This window comes from Aspergillus heteromorphus (genome assembly GCF_003184545.1).
Source record: "Aspergillus heteromorphus CBS 117.55 chromosome Unknown BO70scaffold_9, whole genome shotgun sequence".
NCBI classification, from domain to species: domain Eukaryota; kingdom Fungi; phylum Ascomycota; class Eurotiomycetes; order Eurotiales; family Aspergillaceae; genus Aspergillus; species Aspergillus heteromorphus.
Window position 1 is genome coordinate 599,511 of NW_020290414.1, and position 27,561 is coordinate 627,071.

The window sequence follows — 27,561 nt, forward strand, 5'->3', positions numbered from 1 at the left end:
GTGAGTTCAATGCTTTCCCTTCCTCTCATCTCTCTTTCTCTCTCTCTTTCTCTCTCTCTCTCTCTCTCTCTCAATGCAGGCTTTATAAATGGTAATTAGGAAGTCATCTACACCCATCGCCAACAGAGGACTTTTCTCTATTACTCCCGCAGACAAGACTCAATATGTCATCAGCCGACCTTCTCGAGCTCGACTTCTTCGCCGATATCCGGATAGCTGACCAGACGCCTGTTCCAGAGCCCCCAAGCGAAGAGCCCAAGGCCTCTGTTCCGGCTGTTCCCGAGAAAGATGTCACCGAAAAAGACAATGTCTCCTCGGATGAATCCAATGACGACGACCAGGAGAGCTCTAACCCTGTGGGTCCTTCAGAGCAACGGATACTTCAGAATGCGAAATTTGAGGCGCTGTCAGTATAGCTATCACATGGGTGATGTGAGATGCTAATGTGGCTTCAGTCTCGCCCAACGTGCCGATTCAGGACCGAGCGATAACACCAGATCCGTGCCATCGGACCTTCCTGATGCCCAGCTTTCGATTGCCCACTTGGTAGCCAAGAAAGATCTCGGGGCTGGCACGCTGGACCCAAGGGAGTACCAAGTGGAGCTGTTTGAACGAGCGAAATCCCAGAATACGATTGCTGTGCTTGATACTGGTATCTACACTCAGGCGAAGCCCCGTTGGAGTGATGGGAGCTGACGAGTTTCTAGGATCGGGAAAGACACTTATAGCAGTGCTCTTGCTGAAGGATATTATCCAAAAAGAGCTGAACGATCGGGCCGAGGAGAAGCCACATCGTATATCCTTCTTTTTGGTGCGTCTTTGGGCCCACTGCTGAATATATCGATTTCTTACAAACTAGTAGGTGGACAGCGTCACATTGGCATACCAACAGGCCGCCGTCTTGCGCAATAACCTGGATCAGAATGTTGGGCACTTTTTTGGAGCCATGGGGACAGATTTGTGGAGCAAAGAAGTTTGGGATGAACATTTCGAAAAGAATATGGTTATTGTTTGCACGGCGGAGATCTTGAACCAATGCCTGCTCAACTCTTATATCAAGATGAGCCAGATCAACCTTTTGGTCTTCGACGAGGCCCACCATACGAAGAAGGATCATCCTTATGCAAGGTTAGTAATATGGAATCTGGGAGTGACTGTGTATCTGATTACATGGTAGAATCGTACGGGACTCCTATCTCGAAGAAGTCCCTTCAAAGCGTCCGAGGATCTTTGGTATGACGGCGTCACCGATTGATACAAAAGGCGACATAATAGAAGCAGCGACGTATGTTCAAACTGCTCTTAGGGTGTATCAGCTTCACTAACACTCTGCAGAAAGCTGGAAACGTTGCTAGACAGTACGATTGCTACGACATCCAACCTGACCCTTCTACGCCAGGTAGTTAAACGCCCGGTGGAAAGAGTATGGACGTACGGCAAGCTGGAACAACCGTTCGGAACCACGCTATACAAGATCCTTGAAGATCGATTTGGTGATATGCCATGTCTGGAGGGCATATTCAGATTTGCCTGGCTCGCCACCTCTGAGCTAGGCAGATGGTGCTCAGATCGAGCATGGGCGCGTGCATTGGCAGACGATGTATTGCCAAAGTTGGAGGGAAATGTCAGCAAGACGACAGATACCCCGACGTCGACCCAAGTACCGGAGAGCGCATACAAGGAGATCCTGCGAATCAAAGAGGCTAGTGAAATTGTGAAGGGCCATTCGTTCGACAGCCCTGATGCTCCGGCACAACTGAGCTCCAAGGTGCAAGTCCTTCGTGAAGAACTTTCACGGTTCTTTCGAAGCCCGACGGAAACAAAATGCATTGTCTTTACACAGAAGCGTTACACTGCGTTGATTCTTTCGGAGCTCTTTACGGCTCTGGAGATGCCCTTTCTTCGACCCGGCGTGCTTATTGGCGTTAGATCTAGCGACCTCGCGGGGATGAACGTAACCTTTCGTCAACAGTTTCTTTCTCTAGTGAGATTCAGAAGTGGTGAGATAAATTGCTTGGTAAGTGATGGGATATATTGGACGGTGGAGTTTGCTTACCAGTATCAGTTTGCTACTTCTGTGGCTGAAGAGGGCCTTGATATTCCGGACTGCAACTTAGTTATAAGGTATGTTGATATAATGGCATGTATTTGTCTTTGTGACTGACAAATGAGGTTTGATTTATATCATACCCTTATCCAGTATGTTCAAAGTCGTGGCCGTGCAAGACATTTCGAGTCTACGGTGAGCTCAGTTTATTGTTGTTTAAAAGAACGGCACTGATGATGAATTATATAGTACGCGAGCATGATCGAAAGGCACAACCTTGACCACGAAGAAAGACTCCGCGAAGTCCGAGAGGCTGAAGTAAGTTAATTGAGGAGATAGACGTGATTACCAGTCTAACGAGCCAGAAAATGATGCAAAACTTTTGCAGGACCCTACCCGAAGACAGGCTACTTCACGGGAATGACCACGATCTAGAAGCAGTTTTGCAGGAAAAAGAAGGCAACAGGTCTTTCACTATCAATGCCACAGGTGCCAAGCTAACATATCACTCCGCCACTGCTATTCTTGCTCGATATGCGAGTTCTTTGGTGCGTATGGAAATTGAGCCCTATAGCGACATTTACTGAGAAACTGTCTCTAGCAATACGAAAAAGAATATCTGGCGCAGGTCAACTACGTAGTGCTTCCATCCAACAATGCATTCATTTGTGAGGTCATTCTGCCAGAGAAGTCGCCCATTCGAGGGATCACCGGGAGTCCAGCGATGAGGAAGTCCCTCGCTAAACGATCCGCGGCATTTGATACCTGTCTCTTGCTTCGAAAGAACAAGCTACTTGATGACTATTTCAGTTCGATCTACCATCGGCGCCTGCCAGCCATGAGAAATGCAAAGCTTGCCATTACCTCCAAGCGTACAACCCAGTATGATATGATATCGAAGCCATTGTTGTGGGGCAGAAACCGAGGCCTTCTTCCGGATAAGCTCTATGGCACTATGATCACTTTTCAGCCTTCAGGGCCGCTCTCCCGGGACCCCGGACGATTGATGCTGCTGACACGAGAGAAACTACCTGAGCTTCCAGGATTTCCCATCTTTCTCGAAGATGACATAGAGACTACGATTCTTACAACACCGCTGGAGGAAGAGTTTACTCTATCGGCTGAAGAACTAGACTGCCTAACAACCTTCACCCTTCGGGTCTTCCGTGACGTCTTTCATAAGACATATGATCGAGAACCTGAAAAGATGGCATACTGGCTGGCTCCAGCAAAGATGCACAATTCATCGAGTACAAATAGAAGCCCAAAGCAGTTACTGGACCATGAAACGCTGCATTTCGTGCGCGATAACGACGTTATACCCTTCTCCAAGGACGCGTCCGCAGAGAGCCTAGTCGATCGCTTCGTGTACGATGCTTGGGATGGCAGATGCCGATTTTTCACCGTGGGAGTTGAGAAGACGCTACTTCCCTCCAGCCCACCACCCCCATTTGTGCCCCGGCGCAGGTTCATGAATGATATTATGAATTACTGTTCAAGTCTGTCTAAGAATTCGAGAGCCAAGTTCATGGCGGGATGCCACTGGGAGCAGCCGGTCCTGAGGGCAGAGGTAGTACGCCTTCGTAGAAATCTACTGGACAAGATGACGGAGAACGAAAGGGAAGTGGAAACGAGGTGCTTCATATGTGTAGAGCCCTTGAAAATATCGGCGGTCAGTCCTAGGACTTAAATCCTCTGTGTTACAGCTACTGACCAGTATCAAGATTCCTGCGTCGACTGCCTTTTCTTGTCTCGCCTTCCCGGCTATTATCTCTCGAATAGATGCCTACCTGATTTCTCTAGAAGCCTGCGATGAGCTGGAGCTAGTCATTAAGCCAGAGTTTGCACTTGAGGCATTCACCAAAGACTCTGACAATACAGAAGAGCACCGCGTCCAGCAGATTCACATTCAGCGAGGAATGGGAAAGAACTATGAGCGTCTCGAGTTCTTGGGTGACTGTTTTCTCAAAATGGCTACGTCGATTGCCCTCTTTACGCAGAATCCGGAGGACGACGAGTTCGACTACCATGTAAACCGGATGTGTCTTATTTGTAACAAGAACCTTTTCAACACGGCCGTTAAAAGGGAGCTTTATAAGTATATTCGAAGTAGGGGGTTCTCGAGGTATGAATCTCTGTAAAGTGATTGCGGATCGAAGGAAGCTAATTCGTGAACTGCAAGGCATACATGGTATCCGGATGGCCTCAGCCTATTACAGGGTAAGGATCATAGCAGAAAGGTATCTACGGAGGCAAAACATGCGCTTGCAGAGAAAACGATTGCGGATGTCTGCGAAGCCATAATAGGGGCGTCCTTGCTTTCCGGTGGCACTGGCCATCGGTTCGACATGGCTGTCAAAGCCGTCAGCGCTCTAGTGGACAGTACGAGCCACCAAGCCTCATCTTGGAGGGAGTATCTTTTACTTTATACCATACCGAGATATCAAGCTCAGGCCTCGGATGGATCTGAACGTGATCTCTGTCAGAAGGTCGAGGAGAAGCTAAACTACCAATTTACGTACCCCAGGCTTCTACGTTCAGCGTTCACCCATCCCTCACTCCCCTCTGCCTGGGCTAAAGTGCCCTGCTATCAGCGTCTGGAGTTTCTTGGAGACTCCTTGCTTGATATGGTCTGCGTAGAAGATCTGTTTTACCGATTCCCGGACCGAGACCCCCAATGGCTCACGGAACACAAAGTAAGTTTCTCGGAGCAATATAATGCTGATAAGCTAAGAATGTACTGACTGCGATGTTGTAGATGGCAATGGTGTCTAACAAATACCTTGGTGCATTGGCCGTCAAGTTGGGGCTTCATACGCACCTGAAGTACTTCAGCGGCCCATTGCAGTCGCAGATCACCTACTACGCGGAGGAGATACAGACCGCAGAAAGTGAAAGCGAAGGTGCGGTGGACTATTGGACCGTGACCAAGGATCCCCCCAAGGTAACTGAGAGCCCTTGACTCCATGTAGAGTGTAGCTAACGGCGAGAACTAGTGCCTGCCGGACATGGTTGAAGCATATCTCGGAGCCATTTTCGTCGATTCGAACTTCAATTTCGAGGTAGTGGAGGAGTTCTTCCGGCAACACATCAAGCCCTTCTTCACTGACATGGCGATTTACGACACGTTCGCGAACAAACACCCAACTGTGAGGCGGTCCCTCCCGTGTGTAGGCTGGATGTCAAGACTGACCTGACTTGATTAGACTTTCCTGCACAACCGGTTGACTAACGAATACGGCTGCATGAACTATTGCCTGAAAGCCGGTGAGATGCCTGCGATCGATGGCGCCCCAGCCGAAGTGCTGGCCGCCGTTATAGTGCACGACGCTGTCATTGCCGAAGGGACGGCATCGTCCAGTCGCTACGCCAAGGTGAAGGCAAGTGAGAAGGCGTTGACCGTGCTGGACGATATCACCCTGGCGGAGTTCCGGAAGACGTACCATTGCGACTGTCGAGAGCCCAACAATGAAACGCGCCTGGATATTGGGACTGCCATTTGAACGTTGAAGGCAATAAAGGTCGAACGAGACGAATGCAGCATATCTAGTAGAGAGAGTGGGCCGAGGAATGGCGGGGGACCCCCTGTAATTAACAATGGATGAAATGTGATACCGGTGCACGTGGACGGGAGATAGTTGATTCCATGGAATAGATCATGAATGGTTGACCGAGAGATCGGCTGATTCTCTGTCTCTAGCTGCCATCACTGCCACTGCCACATGCATGGAGGTGCATAGTATAGTTTCCCGCCTGCGTGTAAGAGCAGGGTATCTAGTTACTAGTAGATGGCTGGACGCCGGCTGGGGGGAATCCATGGACGGGGCGATGGGAGACGCCGACAAGGGCCCGCGCTAGACCCCAAGCGGGCTAGCGGCAGTTCCCCCTGAAGGGAACCAGTCCACCGCAGCGATAGACAAGACAAGACAAGACAAGACACGCCTGCCGCGTTCTGGATGTCGGAACCTGAGGCCTGATCGGACTACTGGAAATCACTCCCCCCCTCCCCCTAGCTATCTTTCTTTCATCCATCCGCCTGAAGTCTACACTTCCCCCTCCACCTCTACATCCACCAAATCTCTCATCCTGTCGCCCTCGACCCTTTCCACTCCCGTCCGCCTAACTCTGTTTGTACCCCGACACCGCGCCCCGTCTTTTGTCAACAGACCATCTACCAACCATCCGACCCGCCACAACTTTACCAAACCCCCGGTCAACCTCTATGACTCCCGCAATTCGTCTTTCCTAGAAGAGCTACAGCTATGGAGGTCGCCAACGCGGAGGCCTCGAATGGCGTCTCCGCGCCAGCGCAGACGCCGTTGGTAGATTCCCATGCGGTGATCGAATACCTGACTGAGGTGCTGCGGGTGACTTTGGGAGCTCTGAGAAGCGAGCTCGAAAGCACCGGCAGCTTGCTCTCGGAGGCAAAGTACAATGAGACCATGCAGCGGTGTACGCGATTCGCGTCCGAGTCGCAAGTCGCTCTCTACGTACAGAAGGATATTGTGGCCTCCGAAGAGGCAAACGGAGCCGATGCGGTTGAAGGTATGTGCTTCCGCTGATTTTTTTTACTTGACATCGCAGGATACTAAGCAGGCGGGCGTCTCATCTAGGATCGTCGACCCAGTATGTCTATAACCTCTCCGCCGAGATTTCGTCCTCCTCGACTACCGTTGCGTCGGTAGCTTTCATCAAGCGCCCGGCTACTATCGACCCGTCGCTCCCTATATCGTCGCAAATCACAGTTACGAACTTCCCCGGTCCGGCTTCCCTCAGTACCGGTCAATCCCAGCAGGGGAGTTCCTTGTCACCCTACGAGATCTTGCACTTGCTGGTACACCATGGTCTCAACCCCTACTTTGAGGCCACCACTCGCAACCAGGAAGCGGTGGGCGGCTCGAAGCCCAGGACGGACACGGAGGCGAAGACCGGCATCTCGGGCACGAAGAAGAAGTTTGCTGAGCTGGAAACTACCCTTCGACACCTGCAGCAAAACGTCGAAATCCCGGCGTTGAACCTGCCGCTTCACGAGGTCGTCCAGGCTGCGCTGGTCGATGCGGAGAAGCGAGGAATCAAACCCACCGTCGAACTGATCGACCCTGCTATCCTGGAGAACAGTGCTTTTGTCAACAGCATCCAGAACAATGTGAATTCCTGGATTAGGTCTATCCAGACGATCACCAAGATGTCCCGTGATGCGGACTGTGAGTCGGCGGCCCAGGAGATCAACTTCTGGTTGTCGATGGAAACCGCCCTTGAGGGGATCGAGAACCAGCTGCGCGGTGACGGAGTGCAACTGACTATGGACATTCTCCGCCACGCGAAGCGTTATCAAGCTACCCTCAGTTTCGTGGCCGACACCGGTTTGCGGGAAGCCACTGATCTCGTCCAGAAGTACAACCAGCTCATGCGGGATTTCCCCCTGGATGAACTCCTATCGGCGACTACCTTGCAGAAGGTGCAAGAATCTCTCAACCTGATTTTCAATCATCTCAACAAGAAGTTGAAGATCTGTCCCTACCCGATCAAGCGGGCCCTTTCTCTTGTCGAAGCTATTTCGGGCGACCTCGACTCCCGGATCCACTATCTACTGCACGGCCGGACGGTGTTGCATTTAGATTACCGTGAGTTCCGCTCTCTTATGAAGACCGCTGGCGCTATCTGGAGGACCTGGGACGAAAACCTCAAGGAGTTCACCAACGTCGCTCGAGAGTCCACGAGACGTCGTAACGAGAAGTTCATCCCCATCAAGATCGCTCCGCGCCACGAAAAGACCCAAGAACGATTGAAATACATCAACACTTTCCGAGTCAACCACGAACAGCTTCAGAGAACGATTGTGAACGTCCTCGGCCCGAAGAGCTCGTCTGCGGGAGATGCGGCTGCCGGCGTTGGTTCTGACGGAGCCGTCATTGTGGAGGAGATCGGAGATGTCGACGCGGTGGAAGAGGTCGCGCAAGCTTACGCTGCTTTGAAGAATGTCGATGTTCTGGATGTGTCTCCCCACGGAACCCAGCAGTGGATTCAAGAGGAGATCGCCTACAACGAGCGTACTTCCCGCGTTGAGAACTCGATCATCGCTCGCCTCCGGGACCGTCTTGCGACAGCAAAGAATGCCAATGAAATGTTCCGGGTCTTCTCGAAGTTTAACGCTCTTCTCGTCCGCCCCAAGATCCGCGGTGCGATCGGCGAGTACCAAACTCAACTCATTGAGAACGTCAAGCAGGATATTTCTTCTCTTCATGAGCGTTTCAAGCAACAGTATGGGCATTCTGAAGCGCATGCCATGGCGCAACTGCGCGACCTGCCTCCTGTATCAGGTGCTATCGTTTGGGCCCGCCAGATTGAGAATCAGCTGAACGGGTACATGAGCAAGGTCGCTAGTGTTCTCGGAGAAGACTGGGCCCTGCATTCCGAAGGACAGAAGCTTCAGGCGGAAAGCAACCTTTTCCGGAAGAAGTTGGATACGCGACCCGTCTTCGAGTCATGGCTTCATGACGTGCAAAGACGGCATATTACGATCTCGGGCCGACTTTTCAACATCGTTCGCAACCGCGCAGCGGGAAATATTTTCGAGCTTACTGTCAACTTTGATGCGCAAATCATTGCTCTGTTCAAGGAAGTGAGAAACCTCATCTGGCTCAATTTCCAGGTTCCTCATGCCGTGAGCAACATCTCCAAAGAAGCCAAACGCGTGTACCCGTACGCTATCAGTTTGATGGAAAGTGTCCGGACACTTCTCCAAACCAGCCGTTCTATCGCAGCGATGACAGAGGTCGCCATTCTGCTGAACGGTTACGTCAACGATGCCCAGGGCATGATAATCAAGGGTGTTCCCCTCCGCTGGGAATCCTTTGTTCACTCTTATGAGCTTCATGTCAAGCAGTCGGCCTTGGCCAATGGTGCTATTGATGCGGCCATCCCTGCCAGGGGAGAGAGCAAGCATGTTCAGTTCGTCCGCGAATTTGCTGGTTCGGCATCGGTACTCCAATCCAAAACGGCCGTCCTGGCTTCGATCAACGAGAATATCCAGAAAGCGACTCACGAGCTCAAGACTTGTCCCTACGAGGCGGCCGCATTCAGGCAGCGCTTGGATGCAATCCAGGTTGCTGTCGATAAGTTGAACTTGGAGAACTACGTGAACCTTGGATACTGGGTCGCCAACTTGAACCAGAAGATCGAAGCTATCCTGCGCGAACGTCTACACCGCGCCATTCGCGAGTGGATCAACTCGTTCCAGGAAGCAAGGAACAATGAACAAAGCCTCCAGGTATCGAGCGGCGTGCAGACAGGTGAAGCGGAAACGCCCGCATACAACATCGAGTTTCCCGGGCTCGTTCACGAGATCTCTATGCGCAACCAATTTCTCCACCTTGACCCACCCTTGCAATATGCTCGTGCGAGCTGGTTCTCGCATTTCGACAACTGGCTTGGTGTCATCTGCAATCTTGAGAAAATCAAGTCCTCTCGTTACCAGATCTCTATCGATGTGCAGAAAGTTCAACTTTCTGAGGCGTGCTTTGCAACTCTGCCCCAGCATTGCACGAACGAGCTGAGCCAAGTGTACAATGCCATCGAGTCCAGACTGAAGGAAGTTTCTGGATACGTCGACAAATGGCTGCAGTTCCAGTCGCTCTGGGATTTGCAATCCGAGCAGGTCTATGATATCTTGGGCGATGACTTGTCCCAGTGGCTTCAGTTGCTTCAGGAGATCCGCAAGAGCCGGGCCACGTTCGACACGTCAGAAGTGCACAGGTCTTTCGGCAATATCAAGATCGATTACGAGCAGGTCCAGACACGCGTCAATGCCAAGTATGATCAGTGGCAACATGAAATCTTATTGAGATTTGGATCTAAGCTCGGTGGTCGGATGAGGGAAATTCATTCCGAGATTGCTACTGCCCGACGTGATCTGGAAGGCCAGACCCTGGAAGCGGCATCTACGGCTCACGCTGTCTCGTTCATTACCATCGTTCAACAATGCAAGCGCAAGGCGAAGGTTTGGGAGCCTGAAGTTGACCTTTTCCGCCAAGGTCAGGCTACACTTGCGCGCCAACGTTATCAGTTCCCCAGTGACTGGCTTCACGTGGAGAATGTTGATGGCGAATGGGCTGCATTGAATGAGCTGCTTGCACGGAAGAGCAAGATCGTCCAGGACCAGACGGAAGGATTGCGCGCAAAGATCGCGGCGGAAGATAAGGTCATTGGCGACAAGATCACAGAGGTGATCAGCCAGTGGAACGAAGAGAAGCCTGTGTCTGGTACCATTCCGCCAGAGGAAGCGTCTCGTACTCTGAGCTCGTTCCAGTCGCGCCTCGAGGCTCTCCAGTCTGAGTTTGAGATGGTTTCAAAGGCCAAAGAAGCTCTTGACCTCCCCACCGGCGTCGAATCTTCGTTGCCTGCCATCTTGGAAGAGGTCCAGGACTTCATGTCCGTCTGGGCCGCTCTGTCGACTATCTGGAAGAGTCTCAATGATCTTAGGGATACGCTCTGGACAAGTGTTCAGCCGAGAAAGCTGCGTCAATCTATTGATGGCTTGATCAAGATGACCAAGGAGATGCCCAGTCGAATGCGCCAGTACGCCGCCTTCGAACACATCCAGAACGTGCTTCGACAGCTTCTGAAAGTTAACCCCTTGCTCTCGGATATGAAGTCCGAGGCGGTTCGCGAGAGACATTGGCAGAAGATTTACAAGGCGCTGAAGCCAGGCTTGAGGTTCTCTCTTGTCTCCCTGACCCTCGGTGATGTTTGGGATCTCCAGCTTACTCCGAGTGAGAGTGTCATCCGTAGTATCATCGCCCAAGCGCAGGGTGAGATGGCGCTCGAAGAGTTCTTGAAGTCGGTCCGTGAGACCTGGCAGAACTACTCCCTTGACCTTGTCAATTATCAAAACAAGTGCCGTCTCATTCGCGGGTTCGACGACTTGTTTGCCAAATGCAGTGAGAACCTGAATTCTCTGCAGGCGATGAAGCATTCTCCGTACTACAAGGAGTTCGAGGAAGAGGCGTCTTCCTGGGAGGATAAGCTGAACCGAGTTCATGTACTCTTCGATGTCTGGATTGACGTCCAGAGACAATGGGTTTACCTTGAAGGTGTCTTTACCGGCAATGCGGATATCAAGCACCTTCTTCCCCTTGAATCTAGCCGCTTCCAAAACATCAACTCGGAGTTTTTCGCTGTCATGAAGAAGGTCTACAAGTCTCCTTTCGTCTTGGATGTTCTTGCGATCAACGGCGTTCAGAAATCTCTGGAGAGATTGGCTGAGCTACTGAACAAGATCCAAAAGGCGTTGGGTGAGTACCTGGAGCGTGAGCGTGTGTCTTTTCCTCGTTTCTATTTCGTCGGTGATGAGGATCTTCTCGAGATTATTGGTAACTCCAATGATATTGTCCGCGTGGCGAAGCACTTCAAAAAGATGTTCGCGGGACTGTCGGGTGTTCTCATGGATGATGACAATAACATCGTTGGGTTTACCTCCAAGGAAGGGGAGGAAGTCCGACTCAAGAAGGAGGTCAACCTGGTTAAGACGCCTCGGATCAACGACTGGCTGGGCGCTCTGGAGAGCAACATGAAGTTGACGCTTGCCGAGCTTCTCGCTGAAGCCGTGGAGCAGTTCGATCCCCTCTACAATGCCCCCGAAGTTGACCAGACTGCTTTCAACGATTTCCTGGCCAACTATCCCGCACAGATCGTCGTTCTTGCCAGTCAAGCGGTCTGGACTGGTGCTGTTCAAAGGAGCTTGGAAAATGGGGGTAGCAATCTGTCGTCGCTGTTTGATTCTCAGGTCCGTATTCTGGAGCTTCTCGCCGCGACTGTGCTGGGCGATTTGGATGCGATCAGCCGGAAGAAGTGTGAGCATATGATCACGGAATTCGTGCACCAGCGCGATGTAATTTCCAAGCTCATCGCGACGAATGCGACTACGTCCATGCATTACCTTTGGCTGCTTCAGATGCGATACGTTTACCAGCCCGAAGGCGACTTCCTCCAGAGATTGTACGTCCATATGGCCAATGCCAAGTTGAACTATGGATTCGAGTACCTGGGAGTTCCGGAACGTCTCGTTCGCACGCCTTTGACGGACCGTTGTTTCTTGACGCTCACTCAAGCGCTGTGCCAGAGACTGGGTGGTTCTCCTTACGGACCGGCTGGTACCGGTAAGACCGAGTCCGTTAAAGCCCTTGGTCTTCAACTTGGACGTTTCACTCTTGTCTTCTGCTGTGACGACACTTTTGACTTCCAGGCTATGGGCCGCATTTTCCTGGGTATTTGTCAGGTTGGTGCCTGGGGTTGTTTCGACGAGTTCAACCGTCTTGAGGAGAGAATCTTGTCTGCCGTTTCTCAGCAGATTCAAAACATCCAGATCGGTCTCAAGGACGGCGAAACCGACGAGAAGGCCCAGATCGAACTGGTTGGGAGACGACTTGCTGTTAACCGCAACACCGGAATCTTCATCACCATGAACCCCGGTTATGCTGGTCGTTCTAACCTTCCGGACAACTTGAAGAAGCTCTTCAGGAGTGTCGCCATGTCGAAGCCCGATAAGGAGCTGATCACGGAAGTCATGCTCTTCTCCCAGGGTTTCAAGCAAGCCAAGCGCTTGTCGAAACAGACCGTTCCTTTCTTCGATCATTGTTCCTCGCAGTTGTCTAAGCAGGCTCATTATGACTTTGGTCTTCGTGCGCTCAAGAGTGTCTTGGTTAGCTCGGGAGGTCTTAAACGTACTAGAATCGCCAATTCCGATGAGGACTTGGGCCCCGATGAGGTTATTGAGCCTCAGATTATTGTTCAGAGTCTTCGGGAGACGATTGCCCCTAAGCTGGTCCGAGAGGATGTTGATAAGATGCTGGAGATTCAAATGGAGGACTTTGCTGGCGTGGAGTACGTGCCTGCCAACCACGAGAAGCTTACGGCTGCTATTCGTGAGATCGCCAAGGAGCAGCACTTTGTCGACAGCGAGATGTGGATCACCAAGGCCATGCAACTTTATCAAATCCAGAGTATCCACCACGGTGTTATGATGGTTGGAAAATCCGGATCTGGAAAGTCTGCTGCATGGAAAGTTCTTCTCCAGGCTCTTCAACGCACCGAGAATGTGGAGAGTGTTTCGCACATCATTGACTCCAAGGTCATGTCTAAGGAGGCGCTCTATGGTAACCTGGACCCCACTACCAGAGAATGGACGGACGGTCTGTTCACGGGAATTCTCAGGAAGATTGTGGATAATCTGAGAGGTGAAGATGCTAAGCGGCACTGGATTGTGTTTGATGGTGATGTTGATCCGGAGTGGGTTGAGAACTTGAACAGTGTTCTTGATGACAACAAGCTCTTGACCCTTCCTAACGGTGAGCGTCTCAACCTACCGCCCAACGTTCGTATCATGTTTGAAGTCGAAACCTTGAAGTATGCCACCTTGGCCACGGTCAGTCGTTGTGGTATGGTGTGGTTCAACGAGGATACTGTCACTCCTTCGATGATGATTTCGAACTACGTCGAGTCGCTCAAGACGCGGACATTTGAAGATCTCGATGACGACAGTGCGCCTGCCGGTCAAGTTGCCGTCAAGACCCAGGATTCCCAAGACATGCTGGCTGGCATTCTCAAGCATCTGCTGCAGACGGACGATCTGGTTCTGCAATCTCTCGAGGAGGCCAAGAAGTACAACCACATCATGGAATACACCGAAATCCGGGCCCTCAATACGCTGTTCAGTCTTCTGAATAAGACCTGCCGGAACGTCCTCGAGTATAATATCCAACATGTCGACTTCCCGCTTGACTACGAGCAGATTGAGGCGTACACCTCCAAGAAGCTCTTGCTGGCGCTGGTGTGGTCCTTTACGGGTGATTGTCCGCTTGTAGACCGTCAAGCTTTCGGTCTATATGTGTCTGCTCTGACGACGACTGATCTGCCTATGGATGGGTCATCGTCGATCATCGACTTCGACATTACCTTGCCCAAGTGCGAGTGGATGAGCTGGCAGTCACAGGTCCCTTCTGTCGAAATCAACACGCACTCCATCACGCAGACTGATGTGGTCATTCCTACCGTGGATACGGTTCGCCATGAAGATGTTCTGTACTCTTGGCTCGCAGAGCACAAGCCGCTGCTGCTTTGCGGTCCTCCGGGTTCCGGTAAAACCATGACATTGTTCGCTGCTCTCCGGAAGCTTCCCAACATGGAGGTCGTCGGCCTCAACTTCTCCAGCGCCACGACTCCCGATCTCCTGATCAAGACGTTCGAGCAATACTGCGAGTACAAGAAGACCCTGAATGGCGTGGTGATGTCCCCGAACCAGATCGGTCGCTGGTTGGTTCTCTTCTGCGATGAAATCAACCTTCCTGCCCCCGACCGCTACGGAACTCAACGTGCGATTTCGTTCCTGCGCCAGCTCGTCGAGCAGAACGGTTTTTGGAGAACATCCGATAAGACCTGGGTCACGTTGGACCGCATTCAGTTCGTCGGAGCCTGTAATCCTCCCACGGATGCGGGACGTACCGCGATGGCTGAACGATTCTTGCGCCATGCGCCTTTGATCATGGTGGACTACCCTGGTGAGGTCTCGTTGAACCAGATTTACGGAACGTTCAACTCGGCGGTTCTCAAGATCCTTCCCTTGCTGCGCGGATACTCTGAGTCTCTTACGAAGGCGATGGTACAGTTCTACTTGGAGTCTCAGACGAGATTCACGCCCCAGATCCAGCCTCATTATGTGTACTCGCCTCGTGAACTTACGAGATGGGTCCGTGGTGTGTACGAAGCTATCAAACCTCTCGAGACTCTTACTGTGGAAGGGTTGGTGCGTATTTGGGCTCATGAAGCTCTGCGTCTCTTCCAGGATCGACTTGTCACGGAAGAAGAAAGAAGCTGGACGGCAGACGCTGTTCGGCGTATTGCGCTCGACAATTTCCCCACCATCGACCAAGAGCAGGCTCTCAAGGGCCCGATCCTCTTCTCGAACTGGCTGTCTAAGAACTACGTGCCTGTTGAACAGGAGAGACTGCGTGAATTCGTCCAGGCACGTCTGAAGACGTTCTGTGACGAGGAGGTTGATGTTCCTCTTGTGCTCTTCAATGATGTATTGGAGCATGCGCTGCGTATCGACCGAGTCTTCCGCCAGCCTCAGGGTCATCTCATTCTTATTGGAGTTAGCGGAAGTGGTAAGACCACCTTGTCTCGGTTCGTTGCTTGGATGAACGGGTTGAAGGTGTTCCAGATCAAGGTGCACGGGAGGTATTCGTCGGAAGACTTCGATGACGACCTGCGGACTGTTCTTCGTCGCGCGGGATGCAGGGGCGAGAAGATCTGCTTTATCATGGACGAATCCAATGTTCTTGATTCCGGTTTCCTCGAGCGCATGAATACCCTGCTCGCCAACGCGGAGGTTCCTGGTTTGTTCGAAGGAGATGAATTCTCGTCTTTGATGACCGCTTGTAAGGAGGGAGCGCAGCGCCAAGGTCTTCTTCTTGACACCCAGGAGGAACTCTACAAGTGGTTCACGTCACAGATTGTCAAGAACCTTCACGTTGTGTTCACTATGAATCCTCCGGAGGAAGGACTTTCATCGAAGGCGGCAACCAGTCCTGCCTTGTTCAACAGATGTGTTCTCAACTGGATGGGTGATTGGTCTGACCAGGCCCTCTTCCAGGTCGGCTCTGAGCTCACGCAATCTGTCGATCTCGACAAGCCGAACTTTGTCGCTCCCGATAGCATTCCGGTGGCGTACCGTGAACTTAGCCTGCCTGCCTCGCATCGCGATGCCGTGGTTAACGCTATGGTCTTCATTCATTACTCCCTGCAAAGGTTCAATCTACGCTTGCAGAAGCAGCAAGGCAGGACGACTTACCTGACACCGCGCCACTACCTCGACTTTGTTGCTCAGTATGTGAAGCTGTTCAATGAGAAGCGTGAAGACCTGGAGGAGCAGCAGAGGCATTTGAATGTCGGTCTCGAAAAGCTTAGGGATACTGTCGTCAAGGTCAGTGATCTGCGGGCCAGTCTCGCGCAGAAGAAGACGCAGCTGGAGAAGAAGGATACGGAGGCGAACGAGAAGTTGCAGCGGATGGTTGCGGATCAACGGGAGGCAGAGCAACGGAAAGCGGTGTCCCTTGAGGTCCAAGCGGCCCTGGAGAAGCAGGAGAAGGAGGTGGCTCTTCGAAAGGAAGTTGTGCTGAATGATCTCGCCCGAGCTGAGCCTGCCGTTGCGGAGGCTCAGAAGAGTGTGAGCAACATTAAGCGTCAGCATCTCACGGAAGTCCGTTCCATGGGCAACCCCCCCGCCAGCGTGCGGCTTGCCCTTGAAGCCGTATGCACTCTGCTTGGCCATAAGGTCGATAGCTGGAAGACTATCCAGGGTATTATCCGTCGGGATGATTTCATTGCCAGCATCGTCAACTACGACAATGAGAGGCAGATGACCAGGAACCACCGGCTGAAGATGCAGAATGAATTCCTGTCGAAGGAGGACTTCACCTATGAGAGAGTCAACCGCGCCAGTAAGGCTTGTGGTCCTCTGGTGCAGTGGGTTGAAGCTCAGGTCAATTACTCGGCCATTCTTGACCGCGTGGGACCTCTGCGTGAGGAGGTGGATCAGCTTGAGGAGCAAGCCCTGCAGACTAAGGCCGAGGCCCAGGCTATCGACAACACCATCAACGATCTCGAGAACAGTATCGCCACGTACAAGGCGGAGTATGCTGCGCTTATCAGCGAAACTCAGGCCATCAAGACCGAGATGTCGCGCGTGCAGTTCAAGGTTGACAGAAGTGTACGCTTGCTCGACAGTCTGTCGTCGGAACGTACTCGTTGGGAGGAGGGAAGCAGGTCCTTTGAGACGCAAATCAGCACCCTGGTCGGCGATGTCCTCATTGCGGCTGCTTTTCTGGCCTATGCTGGTTTCTACGACCAGCAATTCCGAAAGGCCATGATCGATGACTGGGTTACCCATCTGACGCAAGCGGGCATCAGCTTTAAGCCGCACAACCCGGTAACAGAGTACTTGTCCAACGCTGATGAGCGCTTGACTTGGCAGAGTCACTCGCTGCCTGTTGACGATCTCTGCACCGAGAATGCCATCGTCCTCAAGCGGTACAACAGATACCCTCTTATCATTGACCCGTCGGGCCGTGTCACCGAATTCTTGGAGAAGGAAAGCACGGACAGGAAGCTCACGGTTACTAGTTTCTTGGACGACTCGTTTGTCAAGCAGCTGGAGAGTGCTCTGCGTTTCGGAAATCCTATCCTTATCCAGGACGCCGAGCATCTGGATCCTATCCTGAACCACGTCCTCAACAAAGAATACCAGAAGACTGGTGGCCGTGTGCTTATCCAGCTTGGAAAGCAGGAGATCGATTTCTCGCCTTCGTTCAAGCTGTTCCTCTCCACGAGGGATCCGTCTGCCTCTTTCCCGCCGGATGTGTGCAGTCGGACGACGTTTGTCAACTTCACTGTCACGCAGAGTAGTTTGCAGACGCAGTCGCTCAACGAGGTCTTGAAGTTCGAGCGCCCTGATGTCGATGAGCGGCGTACCGACCTGGTTAAATTGCAGGGAGAGTTCAAGATCCATCTTCGTCAACTGGAGAAGCGACTGCTGCAGGCACTTAACGAGTCGCGGGGTAACATTCTTGATGACGACAATGTCATCGAAACCCTCGAGACTCTGAAGAAGGAAGCCGCCGAGATCTCCAAGAAGATGATCGAAACCGAGGGTGTCATGACGGAAGTGGAAAATATCACACTCAAGTACAGCATCATTGCGCGCTCCTGCAGTGCTGTGTTTGCGGTATTGGAGCAACTGCACCATATCAACCACTTCTACCAGTTCTCGCTCCAGTTCTTTGTCGATATCTTCAACTCCGTCCTGTACCAGAACAAGCGTCTTGCGCAGGAGAAGGACCATGCCGCACGAGTGCAGATTATCATCCGGGACTTGTTCGTCACTACTTACCAGCGTACGTCGCTGGGACTCATCCAGAAGGACCGCATCACACTGGCGATGCTCCTGGCCCAGGCCGCCCCGTACCCCATGGACAAGCGGGTCATCGATATGATTCTCGACGAGTCCATGGAGAGCGTCGACCTGTCAACTACGTCTGAACTCAAGGAACAGGTCCTCAGCAAGATCTCGAACATGTCGCTCTTCAAGTCCATTTTCCCTACCATTCCCTCCGAGCAATGGGAACAGTTCTTCGGCGATGAGCTCGCGGAGAACTCGATTCCTGTTGTGTGGGAAGAGAACACCGAGAACATTGACAGATTGCTGCGGTCGTTGCTGCTCGTCAAACTCTGCCGGATGGACCGGTTCGTGCCCACTGCCGAACGCTTCATCGAGGCCGTCTTCGGCAGAGAACTCTTCGAGGGAAGCAGTGACTTGAAGGATATCGTCTCACAGGTCACCGCCACCCGGCCGATCGCGCTCAGCTCCAGCCCCGGCTTCGATGCCAGCTACAAGGTCGATGCTCTCGTTGAGCGCATGAATGCCACCTGTGCCAACATCGCGATGGGTTCGAATGAAGGTCTCGAAAGCGCAGACAAGGCCATCAGCAATGCCGCCGCCCTGGGTAACTGGGTCCAGGTTAAGAACGTACACTTGGCCCCGTCATGGCTGCAGAGTCTGGAGAAGCGCCTCGAGTCCCTCAAGCCCCACAAGGATTTCCGGCTTTTCCTCTCCATGGAATCTAGTCCCAAGATCCCTGTTAACCTTCTGCGGGCGTCGCGCGTTCTCATGTTCGAGCAGCCTGCCGGTGTGCGCGCCAATATGAAGGATTCGCTGTCCTCGCTGTCCACCAGGGCCTCGAAGGCACCGGTTGAAAAGGCTCGCGTTTACCTCCTGCTCTGCTTCTTGCATGCCGTTGTCCAGGAGAGACTCCGCTACGCGCCCGATCTCGGCTGGAAGGGTTTCTGGGAGTTCAATGATAGTGATGTATGTTTTCCCCTTCCCTTCCCATTCAACTCATAACTAACCCATTCCTCAACAATAGTACCAATGCTCCGCCCACATAATTGATTACTGGGTCGACACCGTCGCACAAGGCCGCTCCAACGTCGCCCCCCAAAAGCTGCCCTGGGAGATGATCCGCACCCTGGTGACAGAGACCTACGGCGGCAAAGTCGACGACCTGGCCGACTTCCAGCAGCTCGACGGCCTGGTCTCCAGCTTCCTGACCCCCGCGGCCTTCGAGGACGAGCACAAAATTGTCTCTGGCGTCGAGAACGACGACTGTCTGACCCTGCCGGGCGGAACCAGTATTCGGGATTTCGTGGAGTGGGTGAATAAGTTGCCAGAGAGAGAGCCGCCCACGTATTTGGGGCTGCCGGCCAACGCTGAGAAGCTGTTGCTGGTCGGCCATGGCAATAAGATGGTGAAGGATCTAGCGAAGGTTACCACCTTGTTGGATGAGGGGGAGCAGTTGATGATTGAGGGTTAAGCTGGACATGGAAGGTGTGGTTATTATGAGCTTGCTTTGTGTGTGTGTGTGTGTGTGTGTTGTGGGGTTTTTGCTTTTTCTGGTTATGTCGCGATATTGGATTTGTGGATTGTTTTTCTTTTATTGCTGTTGTGTTGTGTGTATTATGGAGAGAGAGAGGGGGAGAGAGAGAGAGACTTGTAATCTAGAGTTGCACCGGATAGATCCTGCAGGCGAGGATAGAGTGTCGTTTACATACCTACCTGTATTTTATTTGATATGGTTCGTGTACCACTCACTCACTACCTAGACTTCATTCGAATGTACTTATTCTATTTCTTCGGTGCTTGTCGCTTGTCCCTGGTCTGGTACAGGTTACTTCATCTTAGGACCTTCCCCTTAACTTTAATTCAGAGATTGACTGACTATCCCCAAACTAACCAGTAAATTCACAACTATCACACCACCACCACCAAGTCTCCAACCAGTGCAGTGCTCAGCATGTGCAACTTCAACCTAACCTAGCGGATAAAATAAAGAAACCCGAGACCTTGATCCACCAGCCAAACTTCGCCTTCCCCGACCGATATCCAGTCCAGTAGAGTGCAGTTCAGTTCAGTTCAGTCCAGTTCAGTTCAGTCCAGTCTAGTCCAGTCCAGTCCAGTTGAATCCACGCTAACGCAAACGTAAACGTCACTCCACGGTAAACAAACTCCCTGTCCATTTCCATCAATCATAATCATAAGCATAAGCGTAATCATAATCATAAAATCCTGTCAAAACCATCGAGTCGAGGACAAAGAAAGCAATCATCCAGCAAAGAAAATCCCAGTTCGTCAAATCCCAGTCCGGCCCAGCATAAGGGATATCATACACATATGAGGGGATAAGAGAGAAAGCACATGTCAAAACCGAAGAATCCGAACTGAAAACCCCAAACCGAACCCGGAAAGCCGACAAACCGAAAGTGGTACGTATCATTGTCTGCGCGAGGAGAGCAGATACTCGGTTTGTCGGTTGATGGGATGGATGGAAGTGGAAGTTAATCGAAGCCGTAGAGGGTCTTGCCCATCTGTTGTTTTGTTAGTATGGAATTAAGGGTTAGATAGATGAGTGAATAGGATAGGATAGGATGGGATGGGATGGGATGGGATGAGTGGGTGACTTACCCGATTCAAAGCAAAAACGACCTATATTTACGAAGCAAAATAGATTATATGTTAGTGTCCATTTCCTGTGATGTATGTGTATGTGTATGTGTATGTGTAGGAATATATATTCCGCGTTGAGTATGCGCTGCGGTGCTTCGGAGGTAGATATGTAGTAGATGTGTAGACATAGATATGTAAGTAAACAACTTACATCGCGGGTAGTCACGACCTATAAGATATACAACACAACATATCAGCGATCATCCCAATATACCAAAGTGAAAGAAAAGCGAACCGAGCCATCTATCTAGATTCTAGACCCGAAACCCCGGTCCAGTCCAGTCCAGTCCAGTCCAGTCAAGTGGGAGTGGGAGTGGGAGTGGGTAATAGTCTCACCTTTCTCTCGTGGTTGGGCGTGGTCGCAGAATCCATAATATTAACGACGTGACGAAGGATCTATTCAGGTAGTGTAGTGAGTAGATATTGACATTGATATCTAGGGTTTTGGCTGGGGGTGTGATGGATGGATGGATGGATGGATGGATGGATGGATGGATGGATGGATGGATGGATGGATGGATGGATGGTATGAGAGGATGAACTCACGTCGGTGAGACGATCCTTAATCACGACGCGAATTTCGGCATAAATGTCTCTTTTGATTCTGACGACGCCACCGCGGCGGGCGAGACGGCTGATTGTGTTGACTTTATGTTAGAGAGGGAATTTGCTGGGAGGGGCGGTGGTTCTCCGTCCATTGCAGACAGTGGAAAAACGTGGAGGAACTAGTGAGAAGGGGCAGTACGAACCGGATAGAAGGCCGGGCTGCGTGAGTTGAGTTCATGTCAGTAGTAGTCTTATATTTCGGTAAACAGCACAGGTACAGAGAAACAAGAGGGAGGTAGGTGGTGGATGATGAACTTACTGATACCTTCAATGTTGCTACGAATGTATTTTCTGGGAAGGTTAATTAGTTCCTGTTACCTTGAGAGTGTGAGAGACAGATAGCAGCTGGCAGGATATACCGGAATCGTTTCTTGGGGGGCGCGAATCGACGACTTTTGCTCTTGGACCGGCTTCTGCGCAGCAGGTTCACATCCATGTTATCGATTGCTTCGTTCTGTCTGTATAGTTTGAGAAGAAGGAGCTGATAGTATTGTAATTCAGTGCAGACCAGAGGGCTGGGATGTGAGATGAAGGTGTTATACAATGATATATAACGGCGTTGGTGTTGGTGTCGCCCAGGGGACCGGACTCGGGGACAGTGAATGCACACCGACCCGATGGGTTAGTTAATGTATCTGGGCATTGCAAACCCAGACAAACAGACGAAGAGTGAAGGAACAAAAAAAAACATGTGGCATTAAAATCCTCTAGGAGGTTTGTTTATCAAGTATTAGGAATCAATATTTGCGTGGCGTAGCGTATAAATAACGTTCGTGGGGGAAAAATGTATGGATGGAGCAAAACTCATAACGCCTTCGATGAGGTGAGGTAGGTTTCGTGACAATGCCCTTGTATGTACCAGGTACCTGGATCCGTCCGTCTATGAAATGAACGTCGCCTCGGAGAACATGCTTCCCTCCTCGGTGACCTCGGTGTCGCCGACCTTGAGTTTGAGCGTGAGCTTCTCCTGGGGGGCATACTGCGGTTTATTTGTTAGTTGAGTGCTGGGGAAATGGTGAGAATGAAGGGAATCGTACCTGGAAGATGTATGGTCGCGTGCCCGCGACGCTGCCCGCAATGGTCTTGATGAAGCCGGGAACCTCGGCCATCACGTCGATCCGGTCCAGGCGCTTGCCAAGGGCGGCATCCAGCTCCGCGCGGACCTCGTCGCCGTTCTTGGACTTGCCCTCCCACACGCACTTGATCTGCTTGGGCTCGGGCCAGTCGCTTTCCTGGTCCTGGATTGTCTCGGTGTGGGCCGCGCTGTTGGTGGAGCCGGCGTAGATGATCTCTCCGTCCTTGACGATGCAGCCGACGTTGACCACGGTCGAGCCGTACGAGGGAGGGGTGGTGAATTCCATCATGATGGCCGAGTAGGTCGGGGTCTGGAGGTTGATGAAGTTCCACCGTGCGGCTATCTAAGGTCAGCCACCTGAAACACAGAGGCACATCTTCGCGGAGACTTACCCGCGTGGTGGGGCTTCATGCCCTGAAGGGCATGGATGAACATTCCCCGGCCCGTGAGGTCATAGGTCTTCTCCTGGGTGGTGATTGTGCCCTCCACGGCGCAGCGGGGCCAGAAGGCGTGGCTCATCGATCCCCACGGGTTCTGGGCATCCGTGCCGTAGTACGAGGTGCCGTCCTTGCCGACGACGAAGCCGGGGGAGGTGCGCTTGAAGGTCAGGTTCACCAGGCTGTCTTCGTTCACGGCGGACTTGATGCTGTAGCTCTCGCCGTCTTCGCTGAGCTGGACCGCCAGGTTGTCGGCGCCGAAGGAATGCATGCTCTCGTCAAACATGAAGTTGGAGAGGGGGTCGGAGTGCCAGTTGTGGGGCGCGTCACCGGCGAGGTTGAAAATCTTCGAGGTGAACTGGGCGGTGGTATGGATACCTCTGGAGTAAACAGGAAATGATTAGAATGTGATATATGAGATGAAGAGAGAGTGAGAAAATATAGCAGCATTCGGACTCACGCGATGTTGCTGTAGATGATCTGGGCCATGGCGAGGGTGCCATCGTCACCCATGACATAGAAGACCTGGGTCTCGACATTGGTATACTGGTGAGCGATCCAGCGGAGGTCATCGCGGGCGAGCTCAGTATAAGGGGTCTCCTCCGTCTGGCGGGCGACGGACCGGAAGGCCTCAGGGCCATAGATCGGTTCCTGAGTCCCGGCAACGGAAGCGAGGCTAGAGGGAGCAGGGTTGGTGAGCAAACCGGAATACAGGTAAAGAGAGATGCAAGAAAAGCAAAAGAGGGAGCATACGTAGACTTGAGCCAGTTCATTATGGGCGGATAGGAGGTGTGGTGATGGACAGCAAGTCCTGAAGTTCCGGATGGTTGAGAAAAGAGAAGGTGAGGAAAGATGGAAATCGATAGCGCGCGGGGCCACAAGGAAGGGGGGGGTCGATCGTCCGTTCTATCGGAGCTTCCGGTGGTCTGGACAAATGCTGGCTCACGCGCTGGCGGGTCAGGAATCGTCGGGAACGCAGACACCACGGGCAGGGGAGTTGCGATCGAGATGGACGGACGGCCAAGTGGTCTAGAGATGAATGACGGTCAACGGGACATGCATCCGCCAGTTCAGGCGCGTAGAAATGGAGGGGACAGTTGGGAGTGAAAGTTGTCTGCCGGCATCCGGATGACGTCCTGCGCGAGGCTAACGGGATTGCCTGACTAACCGCCTCTCCCAAACGGCAAGTTACTCCGGCCCCGCCGCGCCATCCCCAATCCAGCCGCCCCAAGAAAACCCTCACGCCCTGTCCGACGCCCGTTCGCCGCAGTGATAGCTTCCTGTGCCTGTGAAGTCCCTCCCGAACGCCTCCCCCCCCCCCCCAATTGAACCTCAGTCCTCCCTCAACTCCCCTCTCGCTCCCGTTCTCTCAATCCTCAGCACCATGGCGAAGAAGGTCTTGCCCAAGGATCAGATCGTGAAGCTCATCGTGGGTGCCGGTCAGGCCAGTCCCAGTCCGCCCGTCGGTCCGGCTCTGGGTAGTAAGGGTGTGAAGAGTATGGATTTCTGCAAGGTGAGTTGCAAATCAAACCCCCTCCCCGGAAGGATTGGCTGGGTCTTATAGTCAGAAAGAAGTCGGGTCTGGATCGTCAGAGGGGACTGTGCCATGGCTGACGGGGGGATATACAAAACAATAGGAATTCAACGCCAGAACCGCCCACATCACCACCGGAGTCCCCATTCCTGCGCGTGTCACTGTTCGCCCCGACCGCTCGTTCACCTTCGACCTCCGCACACCCACCACCACCTACCTGCTGATGCAGGCGGCGAACGTTGAACCGCGCAAGAACCGAATCCGCGGCGCCCAGAAGCCGGGCCACGAGACTATCGGCACCCTCTCCCTCAAGCACGTCTACGAGATCGCCAAAATCAAGCAAACCGAGACCCGACTCTCCGGCCTGAGCTTGGAGGGCCTGTGCAAGAGTGTCATCGCCCAGTCCAAGTCCATGGGCATCCAGGTCGTGCCGTGAGGCGTCGCGTCGCGGGCGATCGGAGAGATGGACTGTACTTTATTATCTATATGGTGACCAGAGGGCCGTGCGATTAGGGCTACTGCTACTTCTGTCTTGGACTTACGAAATTTGGCGTTCTTTTTCGTGGAAATGGGTTGGTTACCACATGTATCATAGGCATTGCATATTGTATAGAAAGCGTTGGATGGTGCCTGAAGCGATCACATGAATTGGATTCGGATTCGGATTCGGATTCTCGAGAATGCAATTGAGGGCGGGTGGACGGGCGTACTGTAGGGTGGCTGGGACGACTTATCTGGAGGCCCGACCAAGTGCTCCGTACCGAGTTCGAATCCCATTGCGATGCATCACATCGGAGATAGATAGGCCCCCGACACATGGACTCCTCACCTTCCGATCCCAGGAATAACCCTGCAGATCCCTTGCGACTAGTTACCCAACTCGATAGTGCCAGGAAAAGCAACAAAGGAAGGATGGACGGATGGGCAGGTGGTCGTCATTCCTGCACTGGACATCGGCCCCTTGCTAGGTCCGTCCAAGAACGAAGGGAGAGAAGAGAGTCCAGAAGATTACTCTGTAGAGCGAGCGATACACGGACGGCCGTCGCCCAGAATACCGCCGAGAAGGCCAAGAGCAGGAGGATACGCAAGTGTGCTCATCCATTGGCGATCGCCTCGATCACCTGGGATACGGTGTGCTTAGACGTCAAGCGGTACGAGGACCTGCACCGCACCCCCTTGGGGTTGGGAAAGGAACCGCGACTCCTTAAATGCGTAGGATTCAGTCCCATTTATCCCTTGGCAACTATGAAGGTGTGTGTGTGTGTCTCCACGCAATCTCTCGATAGTGCTATGCTTGGCATCACCCTGAACCAGGGGGCGGCGGGGGGGGGGGTTGACAGCAACAGGCCAGGCCGTGGTATGCCAGCCTGCCAGGATCCGCGACGAGGATGGCATCATGGCATGGGCAGGTAGGTTTGCCGGGGTGGACTCCCCACATTCGACGCCCTTTTCTGGAATTGTTGGGGACCCTTGAGAGGACGCAAACCCAATTCGGCCGCATTGGAAACCCGACCTGTCCCGGCAGTGGTGAGCTCGCTCGGGAAGAGCTCTTGTCCCCAAAGGATTTACCTACTCACAATGACCTTGTGGCGCCAGGTGCACGACTCGAAATTAAAGATGCTGCGGGCAATAAAGTGGTTGTTGTGTTAGCGTAGTTTGATTGTTTTGATCGTTAATCCCCCAGGCTCCAAAGGCTCCAATCCAAGGGAGGCCGGATAGAGCAGCCCGCCGAGTTCGAGCGGAAACTTTCCAGATCGGGGTTGGCCTCGCCCGGTGGAGCCGTCGAGCCCCAAAGCGGTACAGTCGGAGTTGCCCCACCCCCGCTAAGCCCGAACCAGCCGCGGAGCCTGCTGGAAAGGCGCGCAGGCTAGTTAAGGCAAGCAACCAGCAACCAGCAACCAGCGTCGTTACGCCCGGCTAGTCCGGACTCGGGGTAGTTCGGGCTGGTAAATTCTGATAATTCAACCAGCCAGGATGGGGACTGGAGAGAGGGATACCGATGAACACCGGAGATGGACGGGATGTTCTCCATCGGCAAGGCAGCTGATGGAGACTGGGAGGAGTGACAGATGATCGATTCATCCCGATTCATCAGCTGAGTGGACCGTGGGCTCGCCCTCAGTCCAGTCTGCATGCATTAAACCCACGCCAGATGAGATCCAGAAGAATCTAGCGGGGTAGAGGAGCTCGTCCTGGGCTGGGGGTAATGCGGATCGGGAAATCTGGAGGGTCATCCTCCTCCAATGCTATTCGCGGGCGGTACGGAGTAGGCAGGCATGCCATGTTATGCTGCTGGTGCTGGACGGCTAGACGGCACCGGAAAGCTCTTCCAGCTGATAACCCCTTCGCCGTGCCAACTGACCTGAGAGATAGTGGTTCATGGTGGGAGGAGAAATGAATCGAGCATAATATGAATAATCCCGGCTCGGATAAGATGGTTCCTGCTAGGTAAAGAAGCAGGCTGGCCGTTACGGGTATTTTTACATATCTTACCCCCCCCCCCCCAAGCATGCCTTGATGTCATCCATCCATCCATTCATCCATGAGGTAGTAGTTGATAGTTAATTTATACTTGGTGTGTACGGAACACTCCGTACCAGCTCAGAGCAGCCACATGCTCGATCTATAACAATTGGACGGCTCTTCTCCGCAGAATTCCGATCGAAAGGTGCAGACGAGGTGCAGGAGGCGAGGTCCAATCTCCAGAGCACGCGGTGCCGTTTCTTCGCGGTGAATCAGTCTCGATCCGTCCGCCAAGTCTCTGTATGTAACTTGAGGCGAGACAGCCATCTTATGCCTCCATCAGTATTGCCTTCTTTCTTCCCTTTCCACCCACCAACACCAGCCTTCTTTAGTTCTAGTTTGGGTCGAGTTCCCCTCGTCCTTTCTCCCCTCCTTCCCCTCTCCCCTCTCTCGTCTCGCTCTCTTTCTCTCTTTCTCTCTTTCTCTCCCCCTCCCCCCCTCCCCCTTCTAGACCTTCATCCGTTGGTCTTAATCATCAGGTGTCTACTTCCTGCCTGATGGTCCCGGCGTCCATCCACCGCTAAACTGCTCCGTCCGACCCGCCGCTATTGCCGCCGCCGTCGCTTTCTGTGGCTCCAATTCCAAGGCCGCCGCGCCTGCTTTAGTTCTTCTCCCAGAACAGCCCGGTGGAACCTCTCCTCAGTCCTCAGTCCTCGGTCCTCCCCTCTGCCTCGTCGTCGTCCCTCATCCTCGTCGCTCTTCTCATTTCCCCAGAACACTGCCTCC

At 52.8% G+C, this 27,561-nt stretch overlaps 6 protein-coding genes across 6 annotated transcripts; 4 read left to right on the forward strand and 2 right to left on the reverse strand.

Moving 5' to 3' along the window:
• Positions 1-164: 164 nt before the first annotated feature.
• On the forward strand, positions 165-5,752 carry BO70DRAFT_424160 (putative RNA helicase/RNAse III; the record flags this gene model as incomplete). The annotated part of the gene is made up of 16 exons (XM_025547609.1): positions 165-406; positions 456-652; positions 708-811; positions 863-1,128; positions 1,178-1,285; positions 1,336-2,017; positions 2,066-2,124; positions 2,173-2,242; positions 2,297-2,365; positions 2,413-2,595; positions 2,649-3,719; positions 3,772-4,172; positions 4,230-4,743; positions 4,806-4,991; positions 5,044-5,196; positions 5,254-5,752. 16 exons carry the CDS (start codon positions 165-167, stop codon positions 5,548-5,550), a joined length of 4,602 nt encoding a protein of 1,533 aa, XP_025400262.1. The 3' UTR covers positions 5,551-5,752.
• A 253-nt stretch (positions 5,753-6,005) lies between these two features.
• On the forward strand, positions 6,006-19,752 carry BO70DRAFT_424168 (dynein heavy chain). The gene is made up of 3 exons (XM_025547610.1): positions 6,006-6,592; positions 6,661-18,965; positions 19,024-19,752. Exons 1-3 carry the CDS (start codon positions 6,310-6,312, stop codon positions 19,468-19,470), a joined length of 13,035 nt encoding a protein of 4,344 aa, XP_025400263.1. The 5' UTR covers positions 6,006-6,309; the 3' UTR covers positions 19,471-19,752.
• Positions 19,753-20,491: 739 nt separating this feature from the next.
• Positions 20,492-21,702, reverse strand: BO70DRAFT_352042 (histone H4; the record flags this gene model as incomplete). Its single annotated transcript, XM_025541769.1, has 8 exons — positions 20,492-20,521; positions 20,619-20,639; positions 20,812-20,829; positions 20,997-21,056; positions 21,207-21,294; positions 21,410-21,425; positions 21,526-21,557; positions 21,626-21,702. 8 exons carry the CDS (start codon positions 21,700-21,702, stop codon positions 20,492-20,494), a joined length of 342 nt encoding a protein of 113 aa, XP_025400264.1.
• A 444-nt stretch (positions 21,703-22,146) lies between these two features.
• Positions 22,147-23,551, reverse strand: BO70DRAFT_352043 (survival factor 1 family protein; the record flags this gene model as incomplete). The annotated part of the gene is made up of 5 exons (XM_025541770.1): positions 22,147-22,245; positions 22,304-22,680; positions 22,734-23,158; positions 23,239-23,454; positions 23,532-23,551. The coding sequence occupies 5 exons, from the start codon at positions 23,549-23,551 to the stop codon at positions 22,147-22,149; spliced, it is 1,137 nt and encodes a 378-aa protein (XP_025400265.1).
• Positions 23,552-24,248: 697 nt separating this feature from the next.
• BO70DRAFT_361312 (mitochondrial 54S ribosomal protein uL11m) lies at positions 24,249-25,068 on the forward strand. The gene is made up of 2 exons (XM_025543015.1): positions 24,249-24,291; positions 24,416-25,068. The coding sequence occupies exons 1-2, from the start codon at positions 24,277-24,279 to the stop codon at positions 24,746-24,748; spliced, it is 348 nt and encodes a 115-aa protein (XP_025400266.1). The 5' UTR covers positions 24,249-24,276; the 3' UTR covers positions 24,749-25,068.
• On the forward strand, positions 24,939-26,103 carry BO70DRAFT_230616 (uncharacterized protein). Its single transcript, XM_025538787.1, has one exon. It carries the CDS (start codon positions 25,129-25,131, stop codon positions 25,723-25,725), a length of 597 nt encoding a protein of 198 aa, XP_025400267.1. The 5' UTR covers positions 24,939-25,128; the 3' UTR covers positions 25,726-26,103.
• The last annotated feature ends 1,458 nt before the right edge of the window (positions 26,104-27,561 follow it).